Here is a 24,788-nt window from a genome sequence, read left to right as displayed (position 1 = left end):
GAAGCCGTAGTGGCAGAGTGCTAAAGAGAAAACCTGGAGAACATTACGAGTAAGTTTATTGATCAAGTATTGTAATAGGGGGGACTCCAGATTTCCAGGCACAGAATGGAAGAGTCATGTGATCAAAACTGGTGCCAGAGACAGAGATTAGTGTGAGACTATGTTGTCCGAAAATTACTTTGAGCAATCTGTCTGTTTCATAATACTGTTGATATTCCATCCTGGGCTTTCCATTGTTTGATTTTACCTATCAGCATTCGTTCATCCCACAACCCAGTGCTGTTTTCCTTAGTTACTTTTCACTAATGATTTACTTTACTTAATGTCCACATTGTGGTTCATGGTGTGGGTTCCTGTAGTCATGTCCTAGTTCATGAACCATGGGCAACGTATGAGTGGCCTAGTAAGTGGTCCCGACAGTCGGGATACCAGTTACTTTGGAATAAGGCTGGGCATCTCGGACATATTCTGCGTCGTGGTCAGCTTTGTGCTCGTACGGCAAAGACTACCAAATCCACCGGTTAGTCCCTCAGCCGTTAGGGGTAAAACCCAACGGGACTCGGGGCAAGTAAGGCTAGCAACCTGCTTCCCTGGTACTTTAAATATGATGCTGGCAACAATCAGAGCAAAATGCCTCAGACCTTTGGAGGTGACGGAGTCCCACCTCTAACTGACAAACCAGGGACTCCTAAGATACGACTTGGCAAACAAATGGTAATGAGATGGGGAGCTATTAATATCAATGGGGGCTACTCTGGGAAGAAGGTAGAGCTGGAAGAGGCTGCAAGTAAGATGGAGCTGGACGTTTTAGCTGTTAGTGACATTCAGGTAATGGGTGAGAAAGAAGAGGAAGTGGGAGAATACAAGGTCTACCTGTCAGGAGTCAAAGCAGGAATAGCACAATGGGGTGTAGAGCTTTACATCAGGAAAGAAATGGAACCCAGCGTAGTTGCAATAGGGTATGTAAACGAACGACTGATGTGGATAGATTTGACAGTGTCTAGCAAGAAAATTAGGATTGTGTCAGTATATTCGCATTGTGAAGGGACAGATCAAGATAAGATGGATAGTTTTTATGAGGCACTCAGTGATGTAGTTGTTAGAGTAAAGGACCAGGACAGTGTTCTGCTCATGGGTGATTTTAACGCCAGGATTGGAAATCGAACAGAAGGGTATGAAAAGGTTATGGGTGAATTTGGAGAGGATATGGAGGCCAACAGGAACGGGAAACAACTCTTGGATTTCCATGCCAGTATGGGCTTAGTAATCACAAACTCCTTTTTTAAACATAAGAACATTCACCTTAATGATGTCAGTATAATAGAAGGAAACATTCCACGTGGGAAAAATTATATATAAAAACAAAGATGAGGTGACTTACCGAACGAAAGCGCTGGCAGGTCGATAGACACACAAACAAACACAAACATACACACAAAATTCAAGCTTTCGCAACAAACTGTTGCCTCATCAGGAAAGAGGGAAGGGGAGGGGAAGACGAAAGGAAGTGGGTTTTAAGGGAGAGGGTAAGGAGTCATTCCAATCCCGGGAGCGGAAAGACTTACCTTAGGGGGAAAAAGGACAGGTATACACTCGCACACACGCACATATCCATCCACACATACAGACACAAGCAGACATATTTAAATATGTCTGCTTGTGTCTGTATGTGTGGATGGATATGTGCGTGTGTGCGAGTGTATACCTGTCTTTTTTTCCCCCTAAGGTAAGTCTTTCCGCTCCCGAGATTGGAATGACTCCTTACCCTCTCCCTTAAAACCCACTTCCTTTCGTCTTCGCCTCCCCTTCCCTCTTTCCTGATGAGGCAACAGTTTGTTGCGAAAGCTTGAATTTTGTGTGTATGTTTGTGTTTGTTTGTGTGTCTATCAACCTGCCAGCGCTTTCGTTCGGTAAGTCACCTCATCTTTGTTTTTATATATGAGAACATTCACCGGTATACTTGGGAAGGCAGGGGAGCCAGATCTGTCATTGACTATATAATAACAGATCAGGAATTCTGGAAGGCTGTGAGGGACACACGTGTACTCAGGGGATCCTTTGATGACACTGATCATTATTTAATCTACAGTGAAATTGGGATTGTGAGGCCGAAAGTGCAGGAGGTCAGGTCCATATGTAGGAGGATAAGAGTGGAGAAACTTCAGGATAAGGAAATCAGGTACAAGTACACAACAGCGATCTCAGAAAAGTACCTTTTAGTTGAATGTAGTCAATTACAGTCATTGGAAAAGGAATGGTCAAGGTACAGGGACACAGTACTAGAAGTGGCTAAAGAATGTCTTGGAACAGTAGTGTGTAAAAGTAGGATGAAGCAAACAGCTTGGTGGAATGATACAGTCAAGGCAGCCTGTAAAAGGAAAAAGAAGGCGTATCAAAAATGGCTACATACTAGAACTCAGGTAGACAGAGAAAGTTATGTTGAAGAAAGAAACAAAGCCAAACAGATAACTGGGAAGACTTTGGAAACAGGTTGGAGACTATGGGTCAAGCTGCTGGAAAACCATTCTGGAGTGTAATTAGCAGTCTTCGAAAGGGAGGTAAGAAGGAAATGACAAGTATTTTGGACAGGTCAGGAAAACTGCTGGTGAATCCTGCGGATGCCTTGGGCAGATGGAGGGAATATTTTGAAGAGTTGCTCAATGTAGGTGAAAATACGATCAGTAATGTTTCAGATTTCGAGGTAGAATGGGATAGGAATGATGATGGAAATAGCATCACATTTGAGGAAGTGGAGAAAATGGTCAATAGAGTGCAGTGCAATAAAGCAGCTGGGGTGGATGAAATTAAGTCGGAACTCATGAAATACAGTGGAATGTCAGGTGTTAAATGGCTACACAGGATAACTGAAATGGCCTGGAAGTCGGGACAGGTTCCATCAGACTGGACAAAAGCAGTAATCACACCAATCTGTAAACATGGAAACAGAAAAGATTGTAACAACTACAGAGGTATCTCTTTAATCAGCGTTGTGGGTAAAATCTTCTCAGGTATTGTTGAAAGGAAAGTGCGAGTATTAGTTGAGGACAAATTGAATGAAAATCAGTGTGGGTTTAGGCCTCTTAGAGGTTGTCAGGACCAGATCTTTAGCTTACGGCAAATAATGGAGAAGTGTTACGAGTGGAACAGGGAATTGTATCTATGCTTTATAGATCTAGGAAAGGCATATGACCGGGTTCCTAGGAGGAAGTTATTGTCTGTTCTATGAGATTATGGAATAGGAGGCAAACTTTTGCAAGCAATTAAAGGTCTTTGCATGGATAGTCAGGCAGCAGTTAGAGTTGACGGTAAATTGAGTTCATGGTTCAGAGTAGTTTCAGGGGTAAGACAAGGCTGCAACCTGTCTCCACTCTTGTTCATATTATTTATGGATCATATGTTGAAAACAATAGACTGGCTGGGTGAGATTAAGATATGTGAATACAAAATAAACAGTCTTGCATATGCGGATGACTTAGTTGTGATGGCAGATTCGATTGAAAGTTTGCAAAGTGATATTTCAGAGCTAGATCAGAAATGTAAGGACTATGGTATGAAGATTAGCATCTCCAAAACGAAAGTAATGTCAGTGGGAAAGAAATATAAACGGATTGAGTGCCAAATAGGAGGAACAAAGTTAGAACAGGTGGACGGTTTCTAGTACTTAGGATGCATATTCTCACAGGATGGCAACATAGTGAAAGAACTGGAAGCGAGGTGTAGCAAAGCTAATGCAGTGAGTGCTCAGCTACGATCTACTCTCTTCTGCAAGAAGGAATTCAGTACCAAGACTAAGTTATCTGTGCACCGTTCAATCTTTCGACCAACTTTGTTGTATGGGAGCGAAAGCTGGGTGGATTCAGGTTACCTTATCAACAAGGTTGAGGTTAGGGATATGAAAGTAGCTAGGATGTTTGCAGGTACTAGTAGGTGGGAACAATGGCAGGAGGGTGTCCACAATGAGGAAATCAAAGAAAAACTGGGAATGAACTCTATGGATGTAGCAGTAAGGGGAACAGGCTTAGATGGTGGGGTCATGTTACATGCATGGGAGAAGCAAGGTTACCCAAGAGACTCATGGGTTCAGCAGTAGAGGATAGGAGGAGTCAGGGCAGACCAAGGAGAAGGCACCTGGATTCGGTTAAAAATGATTTTGAAGTAATAGGTTTAACATCAGAAGAGGCACCAATGTTAGCACTGAATAGGGGATCATGGAAGAATTTTATAAGGGGGCTATGCTCCAGACTGAACGCTGAAAGGCATAATCAGTCTTAGATGATGATGATGATGATGATGATGATGATGATGATGATGAATGTCCGCATTTTTCTTTCTCTTCTTTCCTGTGTTTTACCTGTCAACTTCAAAACAGCACATGCTCTGACTTACTAGTCACACAGTATCAGTGGTCTTATCTGCACACAATAAACAGCTACGCAGCTACATGGTTGCGTGGGTTGTTGGTGCAGTGTCTCTTGTTCCACATTCTTCCTTCCTAGGCCTTAAAATAGATCACACTTCTTCCCTCACTTTCGCACATTTTTGTATGTTATTTTCCATATTTTCTTGTGCCACACGAACTTGTTGAACATCAACCATATCTCCTCCCACCCCCCCCTCTCTCTTTCCCTCATCTAATTCATTTACACCTGCTGTTCCCTCTCCTTTTGCATATCCACCCACCGAAATGCATTACACTATTATCGTCTTTTTATATAGTTTTCTCTTTGAGCTCATTGTGTTTCCACGTCAATTTTAGTTCATTGTCGCCTTTTACTATCAACCCTAGTGTCACACATTTCACCTTCATACATTCTGTCTTTTTTGTAAGTGTTTTCCATGTATTTTTATGTATTTAACGTACTTCTATGCCTTCTTTATCTTCCACAATGAATCCTTGGTTCTTACGTTTGCACTGCTATAGAAAACTTTCCAGATCCCGAGCTAGAACCCAGTCCCACATACTGTTCCTGCATTGTTGCCTAGCTTGTGGAATCTACCCTCTCGCCCTTCCCCATATAGTCTGATCATCAAATTACCCACATCCGGCTGTGATCTACCTTTCACATTGACCTGTATCTGTTCAAATTCTGCAGTCCATAGCCCTAGTCCAGAAAAACCGTGTAAATCAGGCCATGTAAATCGGGCCAACTCCTCGCTGTACCTCCCACCCATGAAAATCTCCTGCTCTGCAATCCCAAATTCCTGCATCCTATCTCTCACAATGAATCTAGAGCAGCATGCACGACACCTTAAAAATCTCTCCAGCCTGTTGACCTCCTACTCCTGCTTTGGAGTTCCACTATCCACCACCTCTACACAAGCCTCCAATCCTTTCCTGAATCCCTTCAGTGCCAACAAAGTTTGCTCACTGATCTAGTCCATTTACCATACCCTCCGACAGACCCTCTCACCACAATACAGAACCCAGAACTGAAACAGACCCAAAACAGGGTCATGAACCTTTCTTCAAAAACTTTTCCGTCATCATCACCTGATTTAATTTGACTACATTCCATTATCCTGATTTTGCGTATATCCTCCTTTCAAGACACTGTCCATTTTGTTCAACTGCTCTTCCCGGTCCTTTGCTGTCTCTGACAGAATTACAATATCATTGGCAAACTGCAAAGTTTTTATTTCTTCTCCATGGATTTAATTCCTACTCCAAATTTTTCTTTTGTTTCCTTTACTGCTAGCTCAATATCCAGATTGAATAACATTGCGGATAGGCTAAAACCCTGTCTCAAAGTGGCAGTAGAAGATAGTAAAACAAGAGCTGAAGTTTTGAATTTTGCTTTTAAGAAATCGTTCATGCAGGAGGAACATACAAACATACTGTTGTTTGACCACTGCACAGATTCTCAAATGGAGGATGTAGTAATAGGTATCTCTGGCCCAGAGAAACAACTAAGAGTTGGAAACAAATAAGTCACAATGTCTGAATTGAATCCCAATTCAGTTTTACAAAGAGTAATTGATGGTATTTGTCCCTTACTTCACTTGCATTTATTGCGAAACTCTCACCCATCGCATTGTCCCAAGTGACTGGAAAAAATAGATGATTGCTGTATGTTTGAAGGGTAAAAGAATGGACTCACAAAATTACAGACCAATGTCCTTAACATCGACTTAATGCAGAATTCTCACTTTGAATATCATAAATTTCCTTGAGACGGAAAAGTTTTGTTTGTGTGAAACTCAGGTGGCCCTTTTCTCGCATGATATTTTGGGAACTATGAATGAAGGCCAACAGACAGATTTTATATTCTGAGATTTCTGAAAAGCATTTTACACTGTGTGTGAACTGTTAACAAAGGTACAAGCATGTGGAGTAGGTTCCCAGACATGTGAGTGGCTCGAATACTTCTTAAGTAACAGAACCCAATATGTTGTCCTTGATGGGGAGTGTTCATCACAGACAAGGTGTTGTCAGGGATGCCCCCTGGGAAGTGTGATTGTATATGTACATAAATGATTTTGCATGCAGGGTAAGCAGCAGTCTGCAGCCATTTGCTGATTATGCTGTAGTGTATGGGAAGATGATGATGAGTGGTTGTAGGAGGGTGCAAGACGACTTGGACAAAATTTGTAGTTGGTAGGATGAATGGCAGCTGGCTCTAAATGTAGAAAAATGTAAGTTAATACATATGAATAGGAGAAACAAACCCATAATGTTTGAATACAGTAATAGCAGTGTGCTGTTTAACATAGTCACGTTGATTAAATATCTAGGTGTAATGTTGCAAAGCAGTATGAAGTGGAATGAGCATATAAGGGTTGTAGTAGGGAAGGGAAATGGTATCCATGATTTATTGTGAGAATTTTAGGAAAGTGTGGTTCATTATCAGGTCAGAGTAACCCTCTAAAACCTGAGTTCTTTCTAGAGGAAGGAAAATTTTTCTTTATGTGGTAATTCTCTTAGATGATTTTTTAATGATTTTAGATTCAACATTTGTACAAAAATATGTACACATTTTCATAACATACTTTGTACACTTGGCTTCATTTTATAGACTGTAATAACTAATTACAAAATAATCTCTATTGCAATAAATAGTAAAATGATCATTCAATAATTAACATGCAAAATAACAATTCCAATATCCAGTTATACAGTGGAATATAGCGAACCACCCACATCCATGTGTTGTGGTGGTTATGAGCTGCTGCACACTGCTACATTAACTTGCTGATATTTTCACAGTGATCCCAGCAATTGTCAGTACATGTGCATCATGAAAAGATCGAACACTCACAAATGTGTACCTCAAGTTTCCATTGGGAAAAAATTCTTCTGATGCATCTAAGAGACAATAAAAGTTAATGTACACAGCTGTAGCTAGAGGGTCTAAAAGGGTTAAAGGAAGACAAATCATTTGAAAGATGGGCTGCTAGATTTATTATTGGTAGGTTCGAACAACACATGAGTAGTATGGAGATGCTTTGGGACATAAAATGGGAATCCCTGGAGGGTAGGGCCTAGTAAAGCAGACTTCCCCAGTGTAAAGTGGCCTTCAGCTTGTCCCAGTATATTGAGTACATATTTTCACCTCTGGTATGTTGAACACCTTGTTGTGAGATATAGATTACAAGGCAAATGTTAGCAATAAGCCTTTGTGTCAGTATATGTTATTCTGTGGTAATAACCTCAGAATGTGAATGGAAGGCAACAGTGCCTATTGATATCATGTGTTTTGAAGTACAGGTCAGTAACTTTACTGTATTCCAGGTTTTTGTTCGTCAGGTGCAGATGTGAGTCTCCTCCTCCTCCTCCTCCTCCTCCTCCTCCTCCTCATACATTTTTTTCCCTTCTAGAATGTTGTTTTGTTTTAGAGTGCATTTGAAAGGCTAAATATCAGCCAGTGTATACTAAACTAACATAATTGTTGGTCTTTGTAGATATGAAATGGAAAGCATAATTTTATTTTTTATCTTATTTTGAAAAACTTGGAGTGCCAAAAATTAACAAAGAATTTCATGTAACAAAAGGCATATGAAAAGGAACTTCAGTGAAAAAAAAAAATTCAACTGTATTTAGTAATAAGTTAAGAGAAGTTGAATGATCTAATCACAGTTGCATTTCAAGAAGTAGTAACTGACGAACTGTTAAGTAGCTTTTTTGAAATGTTGAATGTCTGAGGATCTCACAGATTTAAAAAAAGTCTCAATAAAGGATGTGGAAAATGTCATATGTCATCATTAAAGTAAAAAACTCTGCTGCGTGGAATAAAATATCTGCTGAAATGATTACAGCAGTGCATCACATAATAGCACCTCCACTAACTAAAATAATCAAACAATCTTTCGAAAAGGGATGCTTTTCTCATATGTTGAAGCATGCCTAAGTGAGACCTCCGTTTAAGAAATGGTCAAGGGAAGACATGGCAAACCATCACCCAAGTTCTATTATTACAATCCTGTTGAAAGTGTTAGAGAAAGTTGCTGCAAATGAAATTCAAAATTTTATTGTAAAAGTGATATTATTATAAGTAACCAGTTTGGATTACAACAAGGAAACACACACTCCTGGCTGCAGTGAATAACTTTACTGAAAATATATGCAAAGCATTGTATCAGAGGAATAAGGTTTCAGGTATCTTCTGTGATCTTACATAAGCCTTTGACTCCATGAACCATGACTTCCTTATCTACAAATTTAGTAAGTATGGGATTAAAGCCAATGCTCTAAAATGGTTTACTTTATACTCACAGAACAGAAGACAAAGGGTAACTATAACTTCAAATGCAGTAAATTATTGTTCTAAATAGATTACAGTGCCACAAGGTGCATCGTAAGGCTTCATTTTAGGGCAAATTCTGTTCCTATTCTACATAAATGACTTACCTGTAAATGTAAATTGTCCATCAGTTTTGTTTGAATTGAACATTTTTAGATATGGTGTAATAACTGCAAAATAAATGAATAAATAAATAAAAATTATTATTTTGTGTGAAGAAAACTTATGTTAAGGTGACACGTTCCACATCATTACGAAATGTCATATTCATGATCTATGGAACAAGTATTAATGTATGTATGTATGACACAGAAAAAAATCTGAGCTCAATTGTGAACACACTGGATATTCTAGAAAACTAGTTTCAGTTAGATGGATTGAAACTGAATGTTTCAAACACTCATGGTACATTTCAAACCCAAACATTCAAAACGCGGAACTTAAAATACAACATAACAATCAACTTACGGGAGAAGCTGATGCAATCAAGTTTCTTGGACTAAATATGGACAAGAACTTAACCTGGAATACACATATTGACTTCCTATCAAATAAACTAAGCAGTTTTGCATTTGCAATGCAAACACTAGCAAATTCTACTGACACGAGTACATCAAAAATAGCGTATCATAGCTATTTTGGACGTGTCATTAAGTGTGGTATAATTTTCTGGGGAAGTTCAAATAGTGCATCGTAAATGCTGAAACTACAGAAGCAAATTATTAGTTATACGCGCTACTACACTGTGATGCACAGCTGTCCGGCATTGAACGACATGTGTACTGCTCAGCGAAAACGAATCTTTTCGGCCCTTATTTTGGAAACTGGAAATCCTAACTGTTCCCTCCATATAAATTTACAAATTATAATCTTCCTACACAGCAGAAAAAAATAATTTCAGAATAGTCATTTTAACGCCACATACAACCAAGAAATAAAATGAATTTCATGCTGCCCACGCAGAATTGAAATTATACGCATGGACTCTACACTATGTGGCAGGAGCGGCCAGGAATTCCCAAAGTGCTGTAGCACTCAACCTCACTGCACACTTCACCCACCATCATGCCATGCTGTCTGAGTGTGAGGAGGGGAAGAGAGGGAAGCTGTGAACATGCCACATTTAAATAGCAGTGCAGTCTCATTGCACACAACTTGGTTTTATATTTCACATTTCTCAACAACCACAAACAAAACACATTTTCAGTATTACTAAATTATTTTTGGGGTGCTGAAGACATAATATAAGTTTTGTCTGCTACAAACTATTGGCATACAGACATATGCAGTCAGTTTCAATCAGGTTATCACATAATCATGACTTATTCAGTTTCGCAACTGAAAAAAAGTCTTTCACATAAATCTATCGATCAAAATATTATACCATTTCAAAACTTTTATCCATTATGAATGTTGAACACTGTGACTGTGATGAATAAAAGTTTTGAGAAATTACTACAACCAGTTGCTTTTTGTAATTATTCAGTTTTTATTTATTATGACCAGTTCTGAATCACCTAGCAATTTATAATCAGATGGTACATATTTATTGAATATTTGGAGCCTTGTAGGAGTCATGTAGCTGTGGCAAGATGTACACATGAAACATGTAGGCATTGATCTCATGATTTGAGTAATTTTTGTTACATTCATTGTTTACATGTTTCATTTTTACAACTTGCCACACCCACATGACATCTATGAGGCTCCAGACATACAATAAATATGTACCATCTGGTGGTGAATCAGCAGTCAATTTGAAACTGTCATGGTAAATAAAAATTGAAGAATTACAAAAGGCAGTATAGCACTTTTACAACCTCATAATGGGGATGTGGAAACTGTGCAGGAGGAAAGCGATGTAGATGTCCTTGGCAGATTTAACATAAAATGATTTTTCATAAAAACAGGAATTACCATTCAGCTCAGTCAATTAAATTTACTCACGCATAGGGGCATTTTCAACTGAAATGGCAAATTGTTTCGAAAACAGATGTAAGATTGGCAGTGCCCTCAAAATGTTTAGAAAACAATCCCTATAGCTCTTTCAAGGCCACAATGAATTCTTCAAGTCATGCATTTTCATTAACAACTGTGAGAGTAGCGAACTGGACTGTGTTTGTCAGAATGTCTATAACCCAATTTTCTTTTTAAATGCATCCCCATCAAACCAGAAAGAAATTGCTTCTCCCTCTGCAATGTCTTACTGTGGACAGTGTGCAGTCAACTGAAAATGTGAGACAGGCAGTCCATTCTTAATGCTCTAATTTTTGTTTTTGCAGTCTTTTTTTCCTTCATAAATTCAACAATAGCAAGTTTTAAATTGACAAATTGTTCCAGGCTTGCCCCTTGATTTAACCCACACACTTTACAGTAATATATAAAGTCTGCATACTTTCCTTTCAGTTCCATCAAAAACTGTTGCAACTTACAGAGGAATAATGTTAGTGACTTCAGGAATTATTCTATTGATGGGTACCAATAATTTCTCCAGGTGGTGCATGCCTCTAAATTCAGTACACGTGATTCTTGATGTACAGACAAATGAATCCCATCTGTTGATTATTGTAATTTTTTGACCTTTCATTGTCAACTAAATCTTTAAATTCTTCTTGCATGCTATTATAATATTGTTTCGTAACAAATTTGTAGTGCACACTGCTTATGTGAGTGTGTAATATCTACTGAGAATTCTCATCCCTCTATTCTTCCATTCCCCATCATTTTTAAAGGCTTCTAACGGTAGATCACTGGACTGCCTCTTTTTGTACAAACAGCCACTGGAACTGTGAACGTCCTTACCACAAACAAATAGCTAAGGGTAAACAGTGCTGTCACCACAATACTGCTGAACTGAAAAGAGTTGTGCCCACTAACATTGTTAGCTGCAACATGCAGTAGACATGCTTTGTTAGTGCTGCACATTTTAGCAGTTTTGATTGAGATAAACTAATTCTGCAGTGTTCTTCTTTGGCACACCAGTGTAGAAGAGTGCACAGAGTCAGCTAAGTGAAAAATCCATGAAATATGCACGTTTGTTTATATATAAAAGCCAACTTAGAAATTTTCCTTTGTGTGAGACTGGAGGCACAAGATTCTGTGCGATTTAAAGTTCTAGATTCACACATTTTACTGTTTGTGTCATTTCTGTGTAATCTTTCATTGCTTGTGTCAATATCCATTTGTATTGTGATATATTGTGAATTTTTGAACAGCGATAAACTTGTACTGTTATTGTCAATCATAGGCTTCAACTTAATTGTTCTCTTTTAAAATTTTGAGAATACCAGGTAGTGGGCGTATCCTGGTTAAAAAAAAATTGTTGTCTAATGTCATTGTACAATTACGTGAGAAATGGGTTATTTTGAGAATTTTTGGACACTTACAAAACTGTATTTTTGCAACTTACTGATTGTTTTGGAAACATAATTTGTTTTGTAGCAGATCAGTGTTTGTGGTTCACAGTTCTCCAAAGAATACATCTCTCCTGAACTTCTTTGTATATGGAGGCAAATAAATATGTGTTTTTGAGAATTTTTGGAAGCTGCCATTCTCCTTTGCATAATCTATGAGCAGTTTGTAGCAAATTGGCGTCTGTGGTTTAGTTACTGTAGCAGATTTTCTAAGTAACATATTGTGTTACATCTAATTTTCCCTTAAAGAGGAATAGCCCTATATATTATCTGCGTTTATCATAAATTAACTCTGTTTTTGAGTTTTCTAACATATGCAATTAACCTCAAAACCATAGCTTTTACCCCAGGTTTTTGTGTTGTGTTAATAGAAATCTTGTTTTGTGTATTTGCTTCAGTTCTTATAGGGAATTAGCAACTTTTCAGCTCAACAGAGTAAAAGATAATCAGCAGACAAATTTAAAATTATTTGTTCACTTCCTTAAAATACAATTCACCAGCCAAATGCAGCCCCACTGTGAATGCTGCTCTCAAACAAGGGATGAGTTGGTTGATGTTCGTAAGCAACTGGAAATCGCCCTGACTATTGTCAAATGATTGGCAGCTGCTGTGTTAGAAGAGTCCTGATAATTGTATACCTGTGATACCTGTATCAGAGGTACCTCAAGTACTATCCTCTCCTGTGGATCCTGTCGTCTCTGCAGAAAGTACAGGATCTCTCATTACTTGTCCACTTGACTGCAAGTGGCATGTCAATGGTAGATCTAGGTGTCCTGGACAGGAAGGATGGGGATCAGGGAGGATTCAAAGTTTTGTACCAATCCCTCTAACCAACAAATTTGAGGTGCCGTCTTTCACTCAAACTGAGCCAGAGGATCTTAGTTCATTTGTCTTGAGGAAACCTGTTTTGTTCTGGTGTCAGGAGGAGGCAAACACAAAAGGGTAGGGGGTCTATTAATCGTGGGCATGTCAAACTTATAGTGAATGATGGTACCCCAGAGGGAAATGGCAGCAAGGGACAGGAATGGACAGTAGGTGCACTCAGTGTGTATGCGTGGGGGCCTCATTTAATGTGTTGAAGAGGCTATTCCGGCAGCCATTGAGGGAACAGGGTGCAACCATCTGCAGGTTGTGGCATATGTTGGAACAAATATTGCCTGTAGTCTGGGCTCAGAGTTCATTCTTGGGTCATTCCAGCGACTGACAGAGAAAGTTGAGAAGATCAGCCTTGCATGTGGAGTTTCAATGAAGCTCACAATTTGCAGCATTATCCCCAGAATTGATCATGGCCCTTTGGTTCTGAGTCGAGTGGAAGAACTGAACCAGAGACTTCAGAAGTTCTGTGACAAACAGGGCTGCAACTTCCTTGACTTAAGCCATAGGGATGAGAACTGTAGGGTCCCCCAAAATGGGTTAGATGTGCACTACCCCTCAGAGGCTGCTACTCAGGTAGCTGACTTTGTGTGGGGTGCACACAAGGGTTTGCTAGATTAGGCAACTCTCCATCCAATCCAGATAATGATAGCCATAGGAAACCCAGAAGTATTAGTGTAAGATCGAAAGATATGCCTCCCACAGTTGAGAGTATTAAAATCCTAATGGTAAACTGCCGAAGCATTCAAAACAAAGTGCCAGAGTTTGAAGTGCTCATGAAAAGCAGTGAAGCTCACATAATACTAGATACAGAAAGCTTATTGAAACTTGAAGTTGATAGCAGTGGGATTTCAGGAGAAAATTTAAGGGTCTATCGAAAGGATAGGCGAACATGTATTTGTTGCAGTAAACAAGAAGCTTGGATGCACTGAGGCAGAAATTGAAGCTGCAGGTGAGATTGTTTGGGCAAGACTCAGCATCAGGGGTGGACATAAAATGATAATTGGATCCTTCTATCACCCACCAGACTCATCTCTTGATGTAACCAAAAACTTTAGAGAGAACCTCAGTTCACTTGTATGTAAGTTTCTCAATCGTACTGTAATCACCAGTGAAGACTTTAATTATTGAACAATTAATTGGGAAATTACAGTTTCATTAGTGGTGGACATGAAAAGACATCCTGTGAAACTTTACTAAATACTTTATGTGAAAACTACTTGGAACAGGTAGTTAGAAACCCCACTCATGATGGAAAAGTACTTGATCTTATGGTAACAAATAGACCTGACCTCTTTGAGGACGTCCGCATGACACAGTTGTGGCAACAATGGTTACCAAAGTACAAAGGACAACTAAAACAAGCAGAAAGATGTACATGTTCAGTAGACTATATGTTCAGTAGACTAGATAAAAAAATCAGTAGTGTCTTATCTCAGTGAGGAACTTGAAACTTTCAGCACAGGGCAGGAGGTTGTAGCAGAACTCTGGCTCAGATTTACAAGAATAGTTGTCCAAGCACTATATAGATGTGTACCCAGTAGAACAGCTCATAATGAGAGGGAACTTCCTTGGTATACAGTCACTGTAAAGAAACTTCTAAAGAAACAGAGATTACTGCATAACAGGTATAAACCAAAGCATAGGGCTGTAGGTAGAGAGATGCTCAATGAAACATGCTTGGCTGTCAGGAGAGCAATGTGTTATGTGACTACCATATCAGAATACTGTCAAATGGTCTTTTACAGAACCAAAAGAAATTCTTGTTATATGCAAAGGTTGCTAGTGGCACCAAAGTTAGTGTCCTATCCCTAGTGAATGAGACAGGAACTGAAATTGAGGGTACCAAAGCAAAAGCTGAAATGCTTAACTCCATTTTCAAATGTTCCTTCATGAAGGAAAACTCAGGAGAATTGCCCCAATTTAATCCTTGTACCACTGAAAAGATGAATGAAATGATTATTAGTGTCAGTGGTGTTGAGAAACAGCTGAAATCATTAAAATTGAACAAAACTCCAGGGTCCGATGGAATCCCTGTCAGATTCTGTACTGAATTTGCAGCTGAGTTAGCCCCTCCTCTAACTATAATCTTTTGTAGAGCCCTCGAACAAAAAACCATGCTCAGTTCTTGGAAAAAGTCACAGGCCAAAACTGTCTACAAGAAGGGTAATAAAAATGATCTACAAAACTACCATCCAATACTGCTTTGTTGTAGAAACTTAGAACATATTCTGAGTTCAGACATAATGAGGTATGTTGAACAGAATGATCTCCTGTATGCCAACCAGCACGGATTTCGAAAACATCGATCATGTAAAACCCATCTTGCACTTTTCTTGCATGACATACTGAAAGCTTTAGATCAGGACAATCAGGCAGCTACTGTATTTATTGATTTCTTAAAAGCATTTGACTCAGTACCAAACCTATGCTTATTGTCAAAACTACGATTATATGATGTATTAAATTTGTGACTGGATTGAGGACTTTTTGGTAGGGAGAATTCAACATGTTATCTTGGACGGAGAGTCATCATCAGATGTGGAAGTAACTTTGGGTGTGCCCCAGGGAAGTGTGCTGGAACACTTCCTGTTCATGTTGTATATCAGGAAGTGTGTTGGAACACTTGCTGTTCATGTTGTATATCAATGACCTTGAAAACAATATTAATAGTAAAATAAGCCTTTTTGCAGATGATGCAGTTAGCTATAATGAAGTACTATGTGAAAGTATACAGTCAAATTTTGATAAGATTTCGAAGTGGTGCAGAGATTGGCAACATGCTTTGAATGTTCAGAAATGTAAAATTTTGCACTTCACAAAATGACAAAATGTAATATCCTATGACTATTATACCAGTGAGTCACTGTTGGAATTGTCCAGTGAGTCACTTTCGGAATTGGCCAACTCGTACAAAGACCTGGGTATAACACTGACCTGGGTGTTACACTTGGTAGGGATATGAAATGGAACGATCACATAGGTTCAGTCATGGGTAAAGCATAGGGTTAGACTTTGGTTTATTAGTAGAATACTGAGGTACTGCAATCAATCTACAAAGGAGGTTGCTTACAAATCACTTGTGTGACTCATTATAGAAAATTGCTCATGTGTGTGGGACCTGTACAAGATAGGCTTAACATGGGATATGGAACATATACAAGGAAGAACAGCATGAATGGTCACAGGTTTGTTTAATCTGGGAGAATGTCACAGAGATACTGAAGGAACTGAACTGGAAGACTCTTGAAGGTAGTCTTAACTATCCTGAGAAAGTCTATTAACAAAGTTTCAAGAACCGGGTTTAAATGTTAACTCTAGGAGTATACTACAACCCCTTACATATCACTCACGTGGAACGTACCCTCTGCTGTGCACCTCACAATGGTTTGCAGAGTATAGATGTAGACATATTAGATATAGGCAGAAAAATGCCACACCACAGCTGTGCTGAATACTTCTTTGAAGGAACAAGCTAAGCCAGTACAGACCAAGTCTTTGCCCACACATGGCCGTTGTGAAGTTTGGCACACCATAGCCAGCTCTGGTATATGAGGATGGCAATATACAGGGTGTATGAAAAAGAATCATCTGATTTGACTTATTTGACATGTTTATATTTCTGAAACTAACAAACATATACAATGCATATTGTTTTTGATGAACGATAAACTCAAATAACTTTTTTCATACCTTTTCACTTGTGCTCAATATGCCCGCCCTTGAGATGCATGGCAAATGTCAGTGTGGTATTCAAATTGTTCCCACACTGCGGCGAGTGTCTCTTGAGTCATGGCTTCCAAGCTGCTGTTATGCAATGTCTCAGCTTCATTAATTGTTATTGGTAACAGAGGCACATAAACAGCCTTCTGTAAACCTCCACAAGAAATAATAATATACAGTCATGTTCGGTGACCTTAGAGGACAGTAATGTAAGGCTGAATCATTTGGTCCAGTGCGATAGACCCATTGTTCAGTGGTCCTTTGATTTAAAAATTCCCACACTTTCAAATGCCAGTGTAGCGGGGCCTATCCTGTTGGTAAATGAAATCATTCAAATCAGTCTTCAACTGTGGGGAAAGAAAGTTCTCAAGCATATCGAAATATGTGCTTCCTGTAACAGTGTTCTCAGCAAAGAAAAATGGACCATACACCTTTACCCATGAAACTGCACAAAACACGTTAAATTTTGGAGAGTCGCTGTCACATTGTACAACTTCATACGGTTGTTCTATATCCCATATTCTCACATTATGGTGGTTCACCTTTTCATTTAAATGGAATGTTGCCTCGTCACTAAATACTAAGTGTGGAAGAAAACTGTCATCTCCATCTTGCCAAGAATGAAATTACAGAACTCCACATGCTGTTGTTTGTCACCTTCATGAAGAGCTTGCAATAGCTGAATTTTGTATGGATTCATGTGCGAACATTGACGCAACACATGCCAGATGGATGTTGGGGGCATGTTGAGCTGTTGAGCTGCTCAGTGAACAGATTTCTGCAGACTTCACATGAAACTATGATGGATGGTTTCAGTGTCTGTGTCAGACATTTGGGGACAGCCCAGCAATTTGGCTTTACACAAACAACCTGTTTCTCGGGATTGTTCATGCCATTGTTCAGTGCTCTGTGCTGTAGCAGGATCCACACCATACCTAATGCGAAAGTCATGCTAAACAGTTATTACTGACCCGGACTATGCAAAACGTAGAATACAAAACACTTTCTGTTGTCCTGGCACCATTTTTTTCTATAACTGAAGCAAGTGCACACTGCTGCTACTTAGTGGGAACCGTGTAAAACTAGAGAGTTTGCTCTTTCCAACAATACGTTGTTCATGCACATGTATCAACTAACTTAATAGCTATGATTTTTTAAAACTCGGTGATTTTTTTATACACCCTGTATAACAAATTAATAGACAAAACATATTTAATATGAAACCAGAAATTCTAAAAATAAGACTATAACAGGTTTTGTGGGAGAAATGCTATTATTTGGTAGAAGAATTTATGGAGGATGAAATGATAACTTGAGCAATGGATAATTTGGTATTGGGTTTTTTATGGTATGAGTATGTATGTTACTAGAATAATAAAGTACAAAAGAATCTCTTAATGGGAAAGCTTTCATCTGTCAAGATGTGTCTTATAATGGCAAATATATAATTCATACAACTTTGTTTATGTATTAGACTATGTTTAATTACCCCCTTTAAAGTACTGCTTGTCCTTTGTTTCCCAAGTTGTATATTAGTTAGCTGAAAAACCTGTTGTGATATCATTATGACAAGTTGGAAAACGTGCTCAAAAATAGTATCTATCTAAGCTATCTGTCTTTATAGCATACAGAACGGGTTTTCTATGAGAAGGAAGGACAAGAATTGAAACGAGATGCAGGCTACTGGATGGTGCCAATGGATCGACATGGTCCAGAGACAATAAAGACATTATTCCCAGAAGCTCAAACTACAGAAAATGACTGCAAAGATAAATTGCTGTGTGGTTTACCAGCTTTTACTGTCAGATTACTGCAGATATGGTGAGTATTTGTTTTTAAATTAGTCTGTTATACTGGCATTCCATTACATTGCTGAATTAATCCAAGATGCTCCTGTAGTCTTGTAAAGAGCATAGCTCGAGCTACTATACAGGGTGTTACAAAAAGGTACGGCCAAACTTTCGGGAAACATTCCTCACACACAAACAAAGAAAAGATGTTATGTGGACATGTGTCCGGAAACACTTAATTTCCATGTTAGAGCTCATTTTAGTTTCGTCAGTATGTGCTGTACTTCCTCGATTCACCGCCATGATTTCATACGGGATACTCTACCTGTGTTAATAGAATATGTGCCTTTACAAGTACGACACAAAATGTGGTTCATGCACGATGGAGGTCCTGCACATTTCAGTCGAAGTGTTCATACGCTTCTCAACAACAGATTCGGTGACCGATGGATTGGTAGAGACGGACCAATTCCATGGCCTCCATGCTCTCCTGACCTCAACCCTCTTGACTTTCATTTATGAGGGCATTTGAAAGCTCTTGTCTACGCAACCCCAGTACCAAAGGTAGAGACTCTTCGTGCTCGTATTGTGGATGGCTGTGATACAATACGCCATTCTCCAGGGCTGCATCAGCGCATCAGGGATTCCATGTGACAGAGGGTGGATACATGTATCCTCGCTAACGGAGGACATTTTGAACATTTCCCATAACAGTGTTTGAAGTCACGCTGGTACACTCTGTTGCTGTGTGTTTCCATTCCATGATTAATGTGATTTGAAGAGAAGTAATAAAATGAGCTCTAACATGGAAAGTAAGCATTTCCGGACACATGTCCACATAACATATTTTCTTTCTTTGTGTGTGAGGAATGTTTCCTGAAAGTTTGGCCGTACCTTTTTGTAACACCCTGTTTATTTATTAAGATGAACATATTCTCAGTTCATTTAATGGTGATAACATTCTGTCACTGACTTAATGCAGTGGTCAATACATTGAATTTGTTTTTAAAAAGAATTAGATTGAAGTCAACATTTGGACATAAAGAGTTAAATTCTTCTTGAGCTTCTGCTACACTTTCAAGAAATGCAACAAGAGTTCCATCAACTACTTCCATTTTATAATGACTGACCCTCCATTTTTTTGTTGGATCTGTCAACTTTGAAGACCATGGATAACAGACTGCATTTATGTCAACAATCTCCTGTGCACTGTTTGAAAATGTAACCCTTCTCTATTGGTTGTTAGATTTATGTTGCTTTCCAGTGAGTCTTTAATCATAAATAATGGCAGATGTAGATTGTTGCCCATATATCTTATGGTGAACTGCATCAGTCAGATAAAAAAGGAAATTTAAAGTCTGCTGTTGCTTTCCACAGGTATTACATTTTTGTGCTCATAACGTTACATAAAATGCTAAACATTATTGTTTTAACTTTTTTTGCATGCTCATGTGTGGCATGCTCGCAGAGGCTATGTTGCTGGACTCCTGAGATGTGTTTCGACTCTTGTTGACTTGCTTATGTCTGGTTTTCTTGTCAAATCAGTAACAAATGTGCTGTCATTATTATGTACTCTTGTGAGATAACTGCCAAGACACGATTTCTTGCCTTGTACATGTATGAAAGCATGCATCATTTACAGAGTCCATGGTGTTCTAAGTGCTTTGAAGCTGAAAAACATGAGGGTGGGGAGCAGTTCCAATCATGGACAGTAAAGAGGACTGCTGGATGTCTCAATACTGGCGAAAGAATGATGAAATGAATTTTTACACAAAATCAAGAAACTTTAGGTTGGAGAGGGGAGTGGGGAGTGGAATGACAGCAGTTTGTATTGGACAAGTTCTATGTTGTAAAGTAGTTTCCAGTTGTAACTGACTTATTGGAAAGGGGGTCACTCAATGGTCTAGAGGTTTCCACATGACCATCATGTGTTTTGCTGAAATTTTGTCAGCATTTGCGCAGGTTACCAATGAAAATTGGCAAATTTTCAGGACCATAAGTTCAGTACTTGCAGGGACATAGTTATTTGTTTGACAATATAATGCAGCTTTCAACACGATACCCCTGAGTTGTCAACAACTTTGAGACAAAATGTCCAGCAGTATTTTCTTGAAAGAAATGAAACTGAGCCATCATGTACAACATTTCAGTTCTCTTAAGTGAAATAATAATAATACAAAATGATTTCATGAGCAGTTTTCATACAGATAATTTGAGGTATAGTCATCCAAAAAATATACACTAGGAAAGAAAACTTAAGCTAAGCTTTCTCTATTTCTGGAAGTAAGTGCATGATAAACCTGAAACATTGCATGTGCCATTATACCAACAAAAAGTCTTCAAATATATTATTTCATCCTCCTACTGCTTTCCAATTGTTTACAAATGGAGGCCAAAGCTGATGAGTTTATAACAAAGCCAAAATTGTGGATTTTTCAGCCCAGTTTTACAAAAAAAGGTATTTTTGCACACTCTTTTGAACCATTTCATTAGAAAAATCATGTTCTAAACCACCTAAAAAACTAGACTTGGTTTCACAATGTGAGCATATAAGGCTGTAAAAAATAATGACAAGGTGAAGGTGCAGTGAAAATATGCCTTTCTTCTACTGATACTCAAATTAAATATGTAATTTTTCATTATATTTTACAGTTGTGTAATGCTCTGTGGGGAAGGTAATGTTAAAAATTCTGATGAATAGGAAGTGAGCTAAAGGTAGAACAACTCGAAGAAGTTAAGGAAACAATGACATCTATTGTTGTGACCCATTGTGACACATTTCCACCAGTGTTTCTGGTATAATAACTACAGAATCAAACTAGTTAAAACTTCAAAATTTAACTGTGCATTACCAAGGCATTGGAGATCACAGTAGCGAAACTGTTGCAGAACAGTTGCAACTCACATTCTATAAACTGTCTTCAAGAGTTACACTATTGTTGCATGTGTAAATTTTGGTGAAGTATGTAGCAGTCTGCCTGACATCTTTTGGAAAAGGATTTGCATTAATGAGAATTTTGATTTGAAGTGCTACTGATGTGCTAGTACAATTCCAGTCTAAGGTATAGCACAGTTTCTGTTCACATAGTTTGTGGTTTCAGTGGAACATAACTGTACCAATGAAAAATTTCATAAATATGTTACTGTGGTCCATGATCACTTAACCACTATTGGTATGACAAACTGCCTATTGGTTTCTGTCTTGGGTTCTTTGGCTGAGGTTCATCTAATGATTTTACTGACGTTTCGTCAACATGACTGGTTGGCATTGTCAAAGCTTCACGCTCCTTTGCCGGTGGTGAACTGGAGCCGAGCTTGCGGCTGCGGACTATATGTACCTGGCTCGCCAATGTCTGAGAGCTTCTCCGCGGTCATTCCGGTGCGGTTCTCCTCTTGCTACCTGCGATGGTCGTTTGCTGCAGTACGGGAAGCCAGGATCTGTTTACCTTAAGGCTTTCCTCTTTCTTGTCGAAGCTGTTCGCATGTTTTTGTATTTCTACAGCTTCTCTGAACAAGCACGTGTGATAGTGCTTCTCTAAATCTAGAACTTCCGTGTCAGCGAATTTTATTACATGGTCAGTCTCACTCAGTGCGTGCTCTGCCACGGCCAATTTCTCCACCTGCCCCAACCTGCAATGTCGCTTATGTTCATTGATCATGGTGTTGACTGATCATCCAGTCATTCCAACATAAACTTTTCCGCATGTGCATGGTATACGGTATATTCCCAACATTTGCAAGTGGGTCCCTTTTCTCCTTTACCGATCTAAGACACTCTTTGATCTTCCTTGTTGGTTTGAAAATCGTCTTTACGCCATGTTTGCGCAATATACGGTCGATTCTGTCCATCACTATGGAAATGTATGGCAGAAAGGTCATACCTGACATTTCTTTTTCTGATTCCTTACTTTGCCGAGTGTTTGGCTATGTTACACTTCTAATATGATAGCTTCCCATACTGCAGCAAATGGCCTTCGCAGGTAGCAAGAGGAGAACCACATCGGAAATGACCTTGGATGGTGGCGCGCCAGGTACATATGGTCTGCGGCCACAAGCTCGGCTCCAGTTCACCACCTGCAGTGGAGGGTGAAGCTTTGACAATGCCAGCCCCTTGTGCTGGTGAAACATCAGTAAAATCATTAGATGAATGTCGGCCAAAGAACCAGAGACAGAAGCCAATAGGCAGTTTGTCAACAAGTGGCCAAGAAACCCTTAACAATTTTGCCCTGCTGGTATCTTTTAAAAGTGAGAAAACCACCAGCATCACCATTGCAGAGGAGGAGGAGGGGGGGGGGGGGGGGGCGGGCATGCAGAACATGGCAACAGTTGCCATGGTTGGAGGTCTGATGTTAATATACTTTCTCCACTGTCGGTAATTTTGACCAGAAAAGAGAGTGCATCATTTCAAACTCTTATGACATGAATTGTTGTTTCGTCAGTTGCCAAACTTAATGATTTCCTGTAGGTCCTGCAAGAGTATGCCCATACTTAAACTTTCTTCTTTTGACATTTGAATTTCTTCTTTTCTAATGAAAGCAAATGTAATGCCATTATTGCTTTCAGAGCAGAAGTAAAACAATCAATAAGCAAAAGAATCTGCCTGTTAGCTGGATGTTGTGGGCTTGTGCTTGCTGCTAATCACTTTGCTGTATCTCCAATCCCATTCCAAGGTGGCTTTCCATGACTTCAATAAAAAAAATTCTATTGTCATTCCAAATATCATAAATTGAGAAATTTTTTGAATGTTTTGTATAGGGTGCTGGAGCCACCACTAAAATAATGGATGTGGGAAATCTGAGCAAACTGTGGTTTTATATATTTTATCAGTTTCTTGATAAAAACATGAATGGCACAAAAAAAGGGCAACAAATGGATGGATTAATACTTCCCTATTCCCTATTCCATTAGAACTACTGACAGCCTTTGGAGAGCCAGTCCAGACAAAGCTCTACCATCTGGTGAGCAAGATGTATGAGATAGGCGAAATGCCCTCAGAATTCAAGAAGAATATAATAATTCCTATCCCAAAGATTGCAGGTGTTGACAGATGAGAAAATTACGGAACTATCAGTTTAATAAGTCACAGTTGCAGAATACTAACACAAATTCTTTACAGACAAATGGAAAAACTGGTAAAGCCAACCTCGGGGAAGATCAGTTTGGATTCCGCAGAAATATTGGAAAACGTGAGGCAATACTGACTCTACAACTTATCGTAGAAGAAAGATTATGGAAAGGCAAACCTACATTTCCAGCATTTGTAGACTTACAGAAAGCTTTTGACACTGTTGACTGGAATACTCTCTTTCGAATTCTAAAGGTGGCAGGGGTAAAATACAGGGAGCAAAAGGCTATTTACAATTTGTACAGAAACCAGATGGCAGTTATAAGAGTCGAGGGCCATTAAAGGGAAGCAGGGGTTGGCAAGGGAGTGAGACAGGGTTGTAGCCTCTCCCTGATGTTATTCAATCTGTATATTGAGCAAGCAGTAAAGGAAACAAAAGAAAAATTCAGAGTAAGTATTAAAATCCATGGAGAAGAAATAAAAACTTTGAGGTTCGCCAGTGACATTGTAATTCTGTCAGAGATAGCAAAGGACTTGGAAGAGCAGTTGAACGGAATGGACAGTGTCTTGAAAGGAGAATATAAGATGAACATCAATAAAAGCATAACGATGATAATGGAGTGTAGTCGAATTAAGTCAGGTGATGCTGAGGGAATTAGATTAGGAAATGAGACACTTAAAGCAGTAAAGGAGTTTTGCTATTTGGGGAGCAAAATAACTGATGATGGTCAAAGTAGGGAGGATATAAAAAGTATACTGGCAATGGCAAGGAAAGCATTTCTGAGGAAGAGAAATTTGATAACATTGAGTATAGATTTAAGTGTCAGGAAGTCGTTTCTGAAAGTATTTGTATGGGCTGTAGCCAATTATGGAAGTGACATATGGACGATAAATAGTTCGGACAATAACAGAATAGAAGCTTTCGAAATGTGGTGCTACAGAAGAATGCTGAAGATTAGATGGGTAGATCACATAACTAATGAGGAGGTATTGAATGGAATTGGGGAGAAGAGGAGTTTGTGGCACAACTTGACAAGAAGAAGGGATCGGTTGGTAGGACATGTTCTGAGACATCGAGGGATCACAAATTTAGCATTGGAGGGCAGCGTGGAAGGTAAAAATCATAGAGGGAGACCAAGAGATGAATACACTAAGCAGATTCAGAAGGATGTAGGTTGCAGTAAGT

General features: G+C 39.0%; 1 protein-coding gene across 3 annotated transcripts in view; it reads left to right on the top strand.

Moving 5' to 3' along the window:
* Window positions 1–24,788, top strand: part of LOC126483791 (endoplasmic reticulum metallopeptidase 1-like) — a 237,637-nt gene that overhangs the window by 177,737 nt on the left and 35,112 nt on the right. For all 3 annotated transcript variants that reach the window (XM_050106960.1, XM_050106958.1, XM_050106959.1), the window contains one exon: window positions 18,372–18,568. In XM_050106960.1, the coding sequence (XP_049962917.1) occupies window positions 18,372–18,568 (197 nt within the window). The remainder of the gene's footprint in view (window positions 1–18,371; window positions 18,569–24,788) is intronic.

Source organism: Schistocerca serialis, chromosome 6, assembly GCF_023864345.2.
Source record: "Schistocerca serialis cubense isolate TAMUIC-IGC-003099 chromosome 6, iqSchSeri2.2, whole genome shotgun sequence".
Classification (NCBI taxonomy): domain Eukaryota; kingdom Metazoa; phylum Arthropoda; class Insecta; order Orthoptera; family Acrididae; genus Schistocerca; species Schistocerca serialis.
The sequence above is the reverse complement of the archived record's forward strand: the minus strand, read 5'-3'. Positions and strand labels throughout refer to the sequence as shown.